At 38.2% G+C, this 14,462-nt stretch overlaps 1 protein-coding gene and 1 pseudogene across 1 annotated transcript; both read right to left on the reverse strand.

The window, feature by feature from the left end:
• Positions 1-459: 459 nt before the first annotated feature.
• LOC104229125 (carbamoyl phosphate synthase arginine-specific large chain, chloroplastic-like) lies at positions 460-9,774 on the reverse strand (annotated as a pseudogene).
• Positions 9,775-13,370: 3,596 nt separating this feature from the next.
• On the reverse strand, positions 13,371-14,015 carry LOC138873924 (uncharacterized mitochondrial protein AtMg00810-like). Its single transcript, XM_070152415.1, has 2 exons — positions 13,937-14,015; positions 13,371-13,747 (listed from the first exon to the last, which is right to left on the reverse strand). Exons 1-2 carry the CDS (start codon positions 14,013-14,015, stop codon positions 13,371-13,373), a joined length of 456 nt encoding a protein of 151 aa, XP_070008516.1.
• Between the last annotated feature and the right edge of the window lie 447 nt (positions 14,016-14,462).

Here is a 14,462-nt window from a genome sequence, read left to right on the forward strand (position 1 = left end):
ATGAAAAAGAATTCCTGTCTTTAGAAGTAAATCCCACTAAACAAGACTTATAAGTACCATGAAAAGTTGACAGGGGAGATGAAAAAGAATTCCTGTCTTTAGAAGTAAATCCCACTAAACAAGACTTATAAGTACCATGAAAAGTAGAATCTATAACTCAAAACCATTTGTACGGCAAAATCATTCTGTTAGATCGAATAAGTACATTTGATCTAATAAGTACCTTGTGTTAGAATTGAGAAATTCTATGGCTCGTATATGGATTGGGCTTCATTGGTCAATGTTCTCAATTATAAGTACTTGAATATCGCTACTATAAAAAAAATTGAATATCGTGTTGCTCATAGTAGATCGACTCTGTGGACTACTTACCAACTTAGATATGAATCAGGAAAGGCTGCTAATAAGCATTCCATCTCCAAATAAATATCTCAATTGTGTATTTCAGATCAGTGATCTTTTTTTTTGGGTAACTAATTATATTTTATTTACCAGGGAAAGAAAATATGTACAAGAAGAACAACCCAAAATTGCCATACACCATCTTCCATACTACTACTCCCATCTACCCTTTCCATATCCCATTACATTAGATTCAACATGACATAGAATTCTTAGGGATAAAAGTTCAAATTTCTCAGGGGTCCAGCTAGCTTCTTGCTGTTCTTCCCTCGGCAGTGAATGTCCTGGACCACAAGTCTACTAATTGTATCAACATTTCTCTTCTTTCCTTGAAATATTCTTTGGTTCCTTGCTTGCCAAATATAATAAGTAAAACCTGCCAATGCCATCCTATATAATTCATCTGCAGCCTTGTTTCCTTTTGCCCAGTTTAACTCCCGACTCCATCCCCTCGTATGTCTTTGAATGCCTTGCCAGCTAACTAGTTTAGTCCACAGTTCATTTGAGTAGCTAACAAGTGTTCAGCTGATTCATACCCTGCATGTGCAAAGATAAGTGATTCATTGAACCTTTACAATAATCTTTTTATGGATTAAACTACTATGTTTTATTGATCTACAAAAGGTTCAACTTTTAGATGTTTGATTTTGTAGGTTTCAACAACTTATTTAAATTTTCTATACCTTTCACTACTTATTATATATGTATGTCTGTGTGTGTTTGTGTGTGTGTAAACTGAAAAACTTAAAAATTGTGTGAGCTTAATTTCAATTGCACTCATATGATGAATGTCGGCGAACTTTGCAAGTTGAGAAGGGACATTTGTGAAGAAGAAGATGCATAAGGCAAACGAGGAGAAACCTTCTTACAGAGATGGACAATCTATCTCTGTTGATTTATACACAATATAAATGAGGAAAACATGTTAATCTATAAGTAGATTTTGATGTTCCAGTACACTTGTTAAGCTAGTCAGGAAGAAAAAAATTGGAAAAAACGAGGCACCAAATCCATAAAGCAACAAGGCCACCTATAACATAGAGCAGAACAAGAGAAAAAACTTACAAGCAACCAAAGAAGACTGATTCACCTAATGGCAAGTCAACTAGTAGAAACAGATGACGCAGACTGCAGGTTTTTGAGCTCAGCTGCTACCTTCTTGACATCAAAGTAATCTTGAAGTGCTGTCATTTTAATCTTGTTGCATTTCAAGCTTTTAATTGCACCAGCAGTGGCCAAAGCCCCTGCCACTGTTGTTATTACAGGTATCTTGTACGCGAGAGCCATCCTTCTCAGCTTCCGGCCATCAATCTGATCAAGTGTGTCCCCTGAACTAGTGATCACCATCAACTGAATCTGCCCATTGGCAATGAGATCCGCAGCATGTGGCCGCCCTTCATGCATTTTAAGCACTCGCTCCACTGGCATGCCTTCTAATTCGAGCACACGTGCAGTTCCAGAAGTTGCAATGATTTGAAATCCAAGCCCCAAAAAGGCTCGAGCAATTGTCGTAAGTTGAGGCTTTGTTAATTCATTTAAACTGAGGAATAGAGTGCCCAAAAGTGGCATTTTCTGTCCAGCAGCAATTTGTGCTTTGGCAAATGCAATTGATGACTCGTAGTGGATACCCATTACCTCACCGGTGCTTCGCATCTCAGGACCAAGAAGCACATCACATCCTTGGAATTTCTCAAATGGAAGAACAGCTTCTTTAACTGATACATGTCTTGGGATAACCTCCTTGGTGAAGTTTAGGTCATGTAGCGATTTTCCTGACATAACTAGAGAAGCATATTTAGCCAACGGGTGCCCAATCGCCTTGGAAACAAAAGGAACCGTCCGTGATGCACGGGGGTTAGCTTCAAGCAAGAACACCTCACCAGAAGGACTAATGGCATATTGACAATTCATGAGGCCACACACATTTAGCCTCTTTGCTAATTTCGTAGTCCATGACCTAATAGTTTCCAAGCATGAATCAGAAATTGTTTGTGTCGGAAGCATGCAAGCTGAGTCGCCTGAGTGAACCCCAGCCTGCTCAATGTGCTCCATTATTCCACCGATGACCACATTACCATGCAAATCGGCAAGTGCATCAATATCAATCTCTACGGCATCAGTTAAATACTTGTCAATCAGGACAGGTCGCTCCGGATCTACCTTAACAGCATTTTCAAGGTATGTCACTAATTTGTCATTGTTGTAAACTATCTCCATTGCCCGGCCACCTAAGACACAAGAGGGTCGGGCAACAACAGGGTATCCTACTTCTGTCGCAATGGCAACAGCATCCTTTTCGCTCTTTGCTATACCCCCTTTTGGCTGCATGATTTGTAGTTCATTCAGGATAGCGTTGAACCTCTCCCTATCTTCAGCCGCATCAATGGAATCAGGTGATGTACCCCAAATGCGAACAAAGTCAGCTCCACTTCTGGTCTTAGGCCTTCGCCCATCCAAGTAATTCTGCATTGGAAGAGCCAGTTTCAATGGGGTTTGACCTCCAAATTGCACAATGATACCGTCAGGTCCTTCCAAGTCGATGATATTAAGAACATCCTCGACTGTCAGAGGCTCGAAGTAGAGACGATCACTTGTGTCATAATCTGTAGAAACTGTCTCAGGATTGGAATTCATCATAATAGTTTCATAGCCTGCGTCCTGTATAAACCAAAAAAGAAAAGAAACAAAACAAATTTCAAGGTTGGAAAGCAACATAGGAGCAAAGTAGTAACCATAAAACACCAACTGTGAGAACCAAGACAAAACAAAAGACCAATATATTATTTTTCAAATACTCCACATGCGAAGACGAAAACTATGATTTTTCCATTTTCTGCATTGTGCGATCAGAAATTCATTATTCTAAAAAGGTGAAAACCCATTCAACCAATGTCATATTTCTTATTGGAGCTATGTTGTAGGAGTCTTCTATATTAAAAGGAGCCTGTAGATCGTGCCATTCATTTCCCAGAATTTATCAACTTTTGGATTTCAAAAGTACTGCAGAATAATCAGATAATTTGAATCATTTTATGGAAGAAACCTTATCGGAGCATAAGCCTCTACTCAGATTCTATTCAAGTTATTCACTGGCAGTTGAAAAAGTATAACCCTAAAAGGCAATGCAGCAAACTTTAGACCCTAAATCAATCATAAAGAAACACAAACCTGAAGGGCAAAGGACGTATGACAGCAACAATAATCAAACTCAATACCCTGTCCAATTCGGTTTGGTCCTCCACCTAAAATCAACACTTTCTTCCTACCGGTAGGAGCTGATTCACACTCAAGGTCATAAGATGAATACATATAAGGCGTATCAGCCTCAAATTCTGCAGCACACGTATCAACTCGTTTATATGCTGGTTTCACACCCAAAGACAAACGCCTTGACCGAACCTCCTCCTCACTGGACTTTGTCGCGAAAGCTATCTGTCTGTCACTAAACCCTCTCTTTTTCACTTCATAGAAGTCATCCTTTGTTAAGTCCGACAAACTACGAGCCAGAAGGAATTGCTCCACATCTACAAGCTCCCTTAGCTGAGTGAGGAACCATTTGTCTATGTAACTGAGCTCAAAGATGTCATCTACCTTCATCCCCCTCTTCATTGCAGCATATACCGCATGGATGCGATCAGGATTAGGAACCCGAAGACTATACTTCAATTTGTCCCAATCCCAGTCCAATTCCTTAACCTGGGTACAGCCCCATCCAGAATAACCACATTCTAGAGACCGCACTGCTTTTTGGAAGGATTCTTGGAATGTGCGACCTACTGCCATGGACTCACCGACAGACTTCATCTGAGTTGTCAGTATGGCCTCAGATCCAGGGAATTTCTCAAACGCAAATCTAGGTATCTGCAAAACTTACATTGTTCAGACAACTAACTGAGAATGTATAAATAATGGAGTTCGGAAGGGGGGGAAAAAGGAACAGCAATTTACATCATATCCAGATCATGAAATAATAAAAATTGCCAATTAAAGTACTATCCCACAAAGAGATTTTGAAATAGTGTGTCAAGATTGTAACAAAGCTGCATAGACACTCTTGTAAAATACTTGCCAGCGGCAATAAGAAAACTACCATAATTCAAAGAACAAATTATAGGAATCAAGCTGATGACAGAGATGCCATGGATCATTTCCATTGGTAAGAACCATATGTTCCTGTTTCTTTATCCTACCCTGTCTCTACACGATCCAGGTCGAAATATTAGCCATATTTTGGTCATAACTGGGACCAAATAATTCATTGTAACAGAAAAGGGTGGTGAATATTTCTGGTTGTCAAGTTACACTAGCATGTTATAGAGATGAGTATGTGTGAAGGCCATAAATAGACACCTTAGTAGAAACAAGATACCATTCTTACTCCTATATAACTGAATTGAGACAACTGAATGAATATTATCGCATTCTTTTATAAGTAACAGCTCATTAAATTTCTAGGGAGAAAATTAACACATAAGAGAAACATACTACACAAGGCAATCTGAATTTAAGAGCAGCAATAAAGTTAAAGATAAAGATACTTGCCTTCGTAACATAATCTATGGATGGCTCAAAGCTAGCTGGAGCCTTCTTTGTGATATCGTTAGGAATCTGATCCAGAGAGTATCCCACTGATAGCTTAGCAGCCATCTTAGCTATTGGAAAGCCAGTAGCTTTTGAGGCTAAAGCTGAAGACCTTGAAACTCTAGGATTCATTTCAATTACCATGACTTCCCCATCAACTGGATTTACAGCAAACTGTACATTAGAACCACCACACACAACTCCGATTTCCCTGATGATGGCAATTGAATAATCCCTAAGACGTTGGTACTCTTTATCTGTCAAAGTCTAAGCAGGAGCTACAGTGATGGAGTCCCCTGTATGAACTCCCATAGGATCAATATTCTCAACTGAACAAATGATAACCACATTGTCAGCCAAGTCCCTCATAACCTCAAGCTCGTACTCTTTCCAACCTAACAAAGACTTCTCAACCAAAACCTGTGATGTCAAACTAGCTGCTAACCCCGACTTACATATTGTCTCGAATTCCTCCCTGTTATAAGCAATTCCACCACCAGTCCCACCCAATGTGAAAGCTGGCCTTATAATCAATGGAAACTCCCCGATTTCACTGGCTATCTCGATACACTCCTCCAAAGTATTGCCAATGCCTGAAGGTGGAGTCTTTATCCCAATATTCTTCATTGCCTGCTTAAACAAATCCCTATCCTCGACCCAATCAACTCGACCCCATACTTATCGAGCACCCCACTCTCTGCCAACGCTACAGCTAAATTAAGAGCAGTTTGGCCACCCATTGTGGGCAACAATGCATCAGGCCTCTTGTTGTGGAATATCGTGGGTTAACTAGCACACAATCTCACACAAAGCAAATAGAGAAGAAAAATCAACACAAGGATTTAACGAGGTTCGGCTAAGCCTAATCCTCGGGGCAAAAGAAGAGAGAGTTTTCCACTATGAATGGGAAGAAAAACACAATACAATCTATAGAATCCCCAACTACAAGCCCCTATATATAGATCCCAAAAGGTCCCAAACATATATGAGAAAGGCTTCCCAATTTGACAAGGACTATAGGTTTTCCTTTCCCAAATCTATTAGGACAATGGATTTTCCTAAACCTATAGGGACTATGGGTTTTCTAAAAATACAAGGAAATAATTGAAGCCACAAATAACAAATCTTCCCCTTGGCTTGAATTCTCTTCATCAACAGGAACGTCTCCCTACCTTCCCCTCAGCCCTTGCAAGGGCTCTATCCATTTTCGCACGCATCAACCAAGTCTAGGAAACACCTAAATTTGTTAAGAGACTCAATCTCTTTACTCATAGCACTAATCCGTCGATTTGGTTCTATACTCGAAATAGCTTCTAGATAGCTATAACACTCAAACGCATCAACGGTCTCTGCAACTGCCAAAGCAAATCCCACTGGATTCGTATATCCAAGAAGATTCTCATCAACTACGTTTGCAAACCTTTGCGGTCGGTTGATCACTCTCTTCTCTCTGCCTGTTGCAATGCTATATGGTTGTTGCGCATGTGCATTAACATTATCGTCTTGATCAATATTTTGCACCTCCTCCACTTCCTCTACTTTAGAACTATTGGGCTGAGCTAGTGGAGATTCAATTTCTAGCTCTATGCGGTCACTGACACCACGATCTGTTTTTGCTATTGCCTTCTCCCTCTGACTGTCCAGTGAGGCAGATTCATTGAATGTTACATCCCTACTGATAATTAGCCCTGGAGTCTTTTGATTTGTGCACCACAACCTATAACCTTTCACTCCAGTTGCATACCCTAGAAATATGCACTTCTTTGCCCTCGGCTCAAGTTTTCTATCCCTCACATGAGCATAAGCAGGACAACCAAATATCCTTAAATTTGAATAATCAGCAGGCGAACCGGACCATACCTCAAAAGGAGTTTTGAACTCAATAGCTGTGGATGGAGATCTATTGACCAAATAACAAGCTGTATTGATTGCTTCAGCCCAAAAATCTTTGAGAACACATGAGTGTGAAAGCATGCTTTGTGCCCTATCACAAAGCATTCTATTCATACGTCCTGCAACACCATTTTATTGTGGTGTTCCGACACAAGTGCGGTGTCTCACTATGCCCTCCCTGTTGCAGAAATTATCGAACTCAGAATTGCAAAATTCCAACCCATTGTCAGTTCAAAGACGCTTAACTTTTCTTTTCATCTGCCTCTCAACCATCATCTTTCATTTAACAAATGTCGAAAATGCCTCATCTTTTGTTTTCAGAAAATACACCCACACCATCCTTGAGTAATCATCAATCAAAGTCATAAAATACCTGGCACCACTCTTGGAGGGAACTCTGTTTGGACCCCACAAGGCAGAGTGTATATAATTTAACTTGTCTCTGGTCTTGTGCTCGACCTTCTTGATGAACTTTACCCTTGTCTGTTTACCAAACACACAATGCTCACAAAAATTCAAAACTTGATTTTTGTACCCATTCAGCAAATTCTGCTTACTCAACAAAGACAATCAATTATCACTCATATGGCCAAGTCGCAAGTGCCACAACTGAGACTGATTCAGATCACTTTTCCCAGAAGCTACAACAGCTTCCCCTTCAACTACGCTGACCTAAAGATGATACAATTTAGAATGCAGTTTACCTTTCATGAGTACCATGGAGCCTTTACACACTTTAAGTATTCCATTCTCGGAGTGAAATTTATACCCTTGATCATTCAAAGTCGAAAGAGAAATCAAATTTCTCTTTATCTGAGGAACATGCCAACACTCAATGTTACTGATAATTCCGTCGAACATTCTCAATTTGATGTTACCAACCCCCTTTACTGGTAATGGATTATCATTTCCCATATAGACAGTCCCACTCATTTGTTTGTAAGTTGTAAACCAATTCTTGTGTGGACACATGTGGAAAGTAGCACCAGAATCAAGAACCCAAGAATTTTGCCCATGACTAGAACTCACAGCACAAACTTCCCCTATATAATCACTATCATCAGAATTATTGCCAGTATCAACAATATTTGCCAAATTACCTATTTTCTGCTTCCCTCTTTTCTCCTTCAGCTTAGGACAATCTCTCTTGTAATGACCTTGCTCGCCGCACTCATAATAGTTTTGCTTCCTTGCTCTAGACTTTGATCTTGCGGTTGACTTTTTCCTGTTAAAGTCCTTTTGTTGTGTTCTTCCTCTAATCACAAGACCCTCGCCCTCAGTTCTGTTGTCTGGAAAGCTCTTTTTCAACTCTTTAGATTTTAGTGCATTACTAACATCTTCTAGTGAAATGTTATCTTTCCCATATAGCAGTATATCGGGAAAAGTATCATAAGACTGTGGTAAAGAACATAACACAATCAAGGCCTGATCCTCACTCTCAATTTTGATATCCACATTCTTCAGGTCCATTATAATTGAATTAAACTCATCAAGGTGAGTTTTAACAGGTGTACCTTCGTTCATACGGAGATTGTAGCCTCTTTTTCAGATAGAGGCGGTTTGTTAGCGATTTCTCAGAATACAGATCTTCCAACTTCTTCCATGCCATTGCTGCAGAAGTTTCTGCAATTTCCCGAAGAACGCTATCTGTAACGCTCATGAAGATCGCACTCAAAGCCCTCTCCTTCAGGTCTTCCTTCTTTGCCTCTTTCATATCTTCAGGAAAATCCTTATCAATTGCTTTCCATAATCCTTGTAACACCAAGGACGATTTCATCCTAATCTTCCATAGACTGAAACTAGAACCTCCGTCAAATTTCTCCACTTCGTACTTTGTTGAAGATGATGAAGACATCTTAACCCTAAATTATGTGTAGAAACCCGAACCTTGCTCTGATACCAATTGTTGCGGAATATCGTGGGTTAACTAGCACACAATCTCACACAAAGCAAATAGAGAAAAAAAATCAACACAAGGATTTAACGAGGTTCGGCCAAGCCTAATCCTCGGGGCAAAATGAGAGAGAGTTTTCCACTATGAATGAGAAGAAAAACACAATACAATCTATAGAATCCCCAACTACAACCCCTATATATAGATCCCAAAAAGTCTCAAACATATATGATTTCCCAATTTGACAAGGAATAGAGGTTTTCCTTTCTCAAATCTATTAGGACAATGAGTTTTCCTAAACCTATAGGACTATGGGTTTTCCTAAATCTATAGGACTATGGGTTTCCTCAAAATACAAGGAAATAATTCAAGCCACAAATAACAACTCTCTTTCTCTAAGACTTGCTCCACAAGTTCAGGTGTCATTGACTCAATATAAGTCCTGTCCGCCATCTCGGGGTCGGTCATAATCGTTGCAGGGTTCGAATTAATCAGTATAACCTCATACCCTTCTTCCCTAAGAGCCTTACAAGCTTGGGTACCTGAATAATCAAACTCACAAGCTTGTCCTATTACTATTGGCCCTGCACCCAGTATCAAAATCTTCTTTATATCTGTTCTTTTCCCCAATTTCTGCTTTTGAACAACAGAATCATTATTGGGGCTTTGCTCATTGACAATCGAAAAATTCACCCTTTTGCGCAAATAGGTGAGACCCAAAACGGACGGCAGAGATTGGAGGTGCAGAAAAGAGGAGCTTTTGTAAACTGCGGATTTTGCAGAGTGGGGAAACAGTGGGAAAAGGTGGGTTTTTGATGAATATATTTTGGAAGGAGCAAGAACAGAGGAAGAAGATGAAGAGATTAGCCGATATGCAACATTTTCACAACAATAACCCATCTTCATTCAACTTTTTCAAACAAATTGATTAGGGTTTTGTTGATGAATTTAGGGGAGGTGAGCTTTTTAGAGGAGAGTGGAGCCGGGAGAGATGCCGGTTTCAGGTGAGGCTAGGGTTTTAGCTCTTACACAAGTGGTGGATTAGGAATTAGGTAAGGACGAGGCGGAGGTAAAACGAACGGGCCCACGTTTGCAATCCTAAAATTGCGCCAAAGGTGTTCAAATATTTTTTAATTAATTTTTTAAGTGTCATGGGGAATTCAGTAAAACCGTTAACTGTTTAAATGTGTTTTGTAGTATATGTTAGCAGATTAACTTTTATCTCTTTAAAATGTTCTTTGTATCGTCTACTTCTTTTAAATTAAGGTGAATACTATTTACAAATTAGCGATTCAAATGTATCTACATGTTTTGATAAAGTGATTTATTATATTTGAATTTTGAATATGATAAATAGATATATAGTTGCAAACTTGTAATTGAAGAAGCCTCTACCTTTACAAGATGAGATAAGATCTACGTACACTCTATCCTTTCCATACCAACTTTATGAATTACACTGGATTTTTTGTTGTTGTTTTTTTAATTGCAACTCAAAAAGTAACTAAACTAAAGTACCGAACATCATTATTTTTTTTGCGGAATTCATATACGGCTCCTTAAACTTGTTCAATATTTTCATTTAGCTACTTCAATTGAGTCATGTACCTATTACATACTTCAACCTCACTTAGGGGTCGTTTGGTATAAGGTATAAGAAGGTATAGTGCCGGTATAAAAATTTAATATCACCTTAATACTTCGTTTGGTTAGCAAACCATTATCCCATGATTAAAATTAATACGGGGATAACTTATACCTTATAGAGGGTGTGGTAATTAGCACCGATATAACTTATGCATTCTTCTTACAAATTATGCAATTGTCATATTTAATACAACATAACAAACAATGAATAAAAACAATTCCAGCATAACTAATCCCAGCATAACTTATGTATCAGTATAACTTATCCCAGCATAAGCCGTATTCAAATCAAACGACCCCTTAATGTGTATCTATTAAACATAACAAGCTGACACGGCAAAAAATATTTCTCACATCCACTTTACCACTTAGACGGGGGTAGGAGTGACAAACTGGCGGGTTGGGTCGAATATGGTTCGGGTTGAAAACGGATAATGAAAAAACGGATAAATTATCTGACCCGACTTATATTTAATACGGATAAAAAATGGGTTAACCTGCGGATAATATGAGTAATCATATTATTCATGACTTCTTGCATATGATCACTTTTGGGAGAATTCTTAGTCTCCCTAACTTGAGAAATCCCTAATTTGATGTTTTACAAATATTAAAGTTAGACCCATTGATTACCTATTGGTTATCCATTTTCTAAATGAATAATATGATTCTTATCCATATTTGATCTGTTTTTAAAAAGTTCATTATCCAACCCATTTTTAATGGATAATATGGGTGGTTATCTGCTTTCTTTTAACCATTATCACCTTATACGTGAGCATGTCCAAACTAAACATTCGGGTATCACAATTAACTCTCTCTCTCTCTCTCTCTCTCCTCTCTCTTCATATGTTCTCTAATTTTTCTTTTCTTTCGTTTTCTCCATTTGGTATTGTGCTCCATCATGATCCATTTTTTGTGAGTTTTTCATTCTGATCAGTTTTTAGCCAAAAGAGAAGCAAACTTCTTCTTCCCTATTTTCCTTTTTTTTTTTGCATACTCGGTGTGTAATGGCTAGATGAATTTTCCGGCGAAGGCTCTGGTGATCTCGCCGGTGAATAGGTGCATAATATAACATATCTAAAAAAATTTAGTGAACCTTGGCGGTGGATTGTGGAATCGGTGAGCAGGACCAAGAGTGGCGGCGTCGCGACCTCTGCTGCGAGGTTACCTCTGGTGCAGGTCTTTTCTTGATAAGATTGTCCATTGTCACGTTTAAAATTGGCTAATACCATTTGTAACTACAATGTATGCTGGGTTTGGAATAATTTTGCTACATTTTTTGTTCTTTCTCTCAAATTTTATGACTACAAAGGGTGGAGATGATTTGTCTGGTAAAGTTGCAATGGAGAAATGGGTGGTGCTGATTTAGGGTGAAAATAGAGATAAAAAGTGGGGTTAGTGTGAGCGAAGAAGATGAGGAGAAGAATTATTTTTTATTTTATTTTTTCTGGGGGGAGGGAGGCGAGAAGGGTTCTGGATTTATTTATTTTTTTCGTAGAAAAGAATTTATTCTTTTTTAAAGTTAGTTTTCCATGTGTCACGTTCTAATTCGATATTTTTGCCAAGTCATCGAGTTTTGAGATTCACGCATTTTATAGTTGTGAGAGATTGTCACCTAAGTATTTAATAGATACACATTGAATGAGGTTGAAATATTTAATAGATACTAGATTTAGTGTATGTGCGTTGCACGTGTATTATGTGTTATGCACAAAAGAGCGTATTTTAATTAGGTAGAATAAGAATGAATTAAGTATAAAGGTAATTGATGATACAACAAATATTTAAATGGTAAACGGTCTAAAATAGTGCATATTAAATTGAATAAGAATGAATTAAGTGTAATAACACTTGACGATGCAAAAAAATTATTACATTAAAGAAATAGTTATATTGAGCGTGTAGACACTAAATTGAGTGTTACAATGAAGCATGGGTGTGGTGATGTTGCTGGAACCATTAGTCAGATTGTTGTTACCCTCTTGATGTCATTTGTTGAACAATGTTGACGTGCGCCATGAAGAATGTTGCTTCAGTTGATACTAGTAAGAGGCAGGCACCTCTAAAATATAATGGTATTGTCGATGCATTCAGCGAAATAGTTCGGAATCTGTAAAAATAAATATAATTATATAGTTGTAATATATGTAAAATTTATGTATAATATGTATAATTAAATTGTGTATAGTTGAGGAAGTTTCATAAAAAAGAAAATATTGCTTGAAGAATAACAAAAGATCATCATTATGTTTCTATGATATATGCTATGTTTTGGTGGTGAATCTTACCTAATATCTCTTTATAGATGATGTTCTTGGTATATGTTCCTTTTTTTCGCTTCGGCTGCTCGGTCAAGACTAAAACCTTTGTTGTTGACATAAATATTCCCCTTGAGAGTGCAACATATAGTTGTCCATGTGAGAATCGTGTTGCGGTAAGTACAGTCCCACATTAGGTATTGTTTGTCCTTGTGCTTTATTTATTGTCATCGAAAAGCATAATCGTACTGGAAATTATTTTCTGATGAATTTGAAAGGGTAACCTTCATTTTTTGGAGGCGAAAGTTGAATTCTGGGAATAAACACATGTTTGGAAGCATTTTCGCCCATCATTATTTCTGCATGGATAACGTTGTTGTCAAAGCCTCTACATATCATTCTTGTACCATTACATAAGCCATTTTGTCGGGTCCAAATTTCTTAATAACATGATCGGAGCATTTAGAGACTGTATTTTGTTTCTTGGATTTCCAAGAAACTGAAGATTCTCCATACTTAATTAGATATCTTGACACTGACTTCCTAGTGTTAGGACATGAGGCCCAATCAGCATCAAAAAACACATTGATCTCATTTGAAGTTTGACTGCTCAATAAGTTCCCTAGTCATGGTTCCATTTTGATGTACTTTACCGCTCTTATAGTTGCATCCCAATTAGACTTCTTTGGTTGTTACATGAATTGGCTAAGAGTTTGTACTGAGAATGCAGTGTCTGGTCTGGACATAATCAGATACAATAGCTTTCCAATCAGCTTCTGATATTGACCTGCATCTTCCAACATTTGATCTCCTGTTATGCCTACCAATTGATCCAGTTTTGGAACTATCAGCTTGACATTTGCCTCTAATGGAGCCCATGTTGGTTTTGATCTACCTAATCCCAAATCTGATATTATTTTTTGTACATATTTTCTTTGGTTGATAAAAATACCTTTGTTGGATCTACTGAACTCCATGCCAAGAAAAAACTTCAATTCACCTAAGTCTTTAATCTTGAAGCCCTGCTGTAAGAACATTTTGGTGGTTTCAATCAACTGCATGTTGTTTCCTGTAACCAATAGGTCATCCACATATATCAGTATTACCACTATATCTACTCCATTCCTTTTGATGAAATGAATGATCTAGGTTGCTTTGTTTGAATTCAGCCTGCAATAAGGCCTCTATCAAATTTAGGTTCCATTGTTTACTTGCTTGTTTCAGACCATAGAGAGATTTTGCAAGTCGACATACCAACCCAGACTCCCCTTGACGTGTAAAACCATGTGGTAAGTGCATATAAACTTCATCATGTAAGTTATCTTGCAGAAATGCATTATATACATCCAACTGGTGGGCTAGCTAATTCTGCATTGCTACCAATGAAATTACAGTTCTCACAGTGGTGATCTTCACTACAGTGGAGAAGGTCTCATTATAATCAAGACCCTCTCTTTGATTGTAGCCTTTGGCTACCAACCGAGCTTTGAATCTCTCCACATCTCTGTTGGCCTTGAGTTTGACTTTGTATACCCATTTGCAACCTATTGTTGTCTTCCCTTGAGGCAAAGGAACCAGTTCCCAAGTCTTGTTGTCTTGCAAAGCTTGAAGTTCAATTTGCATAACCTCAACCCATCTTGCATCCTTAGAAGCTTCTTGAAAGATTCTGGGATCAACAACAGAAAAGAATATACCCAAGTATGCCTGGTAAGAAGGAGAAAGATTATCATAGGAGACATAATTTTGGATGGGATATAAGACAGTGTTAACTAATTTCCTTATGG

The sequence above is a fragment of the Nicotiana sylvestris genome, chromosome 1, assembly GCF_000393655.2.
Source record: "Nicotiana sylvestris chromosome 1, ASM39365v2, whole genome shotgun sequence".
In the NCBI taxonomy this organism is placed as follows: domain Eukaryota; kingdom Viridiplantae; phylum Streptophyta; class Magnoliopsida; order Solanales; family Solanaceae; genus Nicotiana; species Nicotiana sylvestris.

Excerpts from the sequence above, each read along its gene's own strand:
- LOC138873924 (XM_070152415.1), bottom strand. The coding sequence starts at position 14,015 with ATGCATTTCTGCAAGATAACTTACATGATGAAGTTTATATGCACTTAC. Across the intron at positions 13,748-13,936 it reads ACACGTCAAGGGGAGTCTGG|GAAACAACATGCAGTTGATT; the intron begins GTTGGTATGTCG and ends TATTGGTTACAG.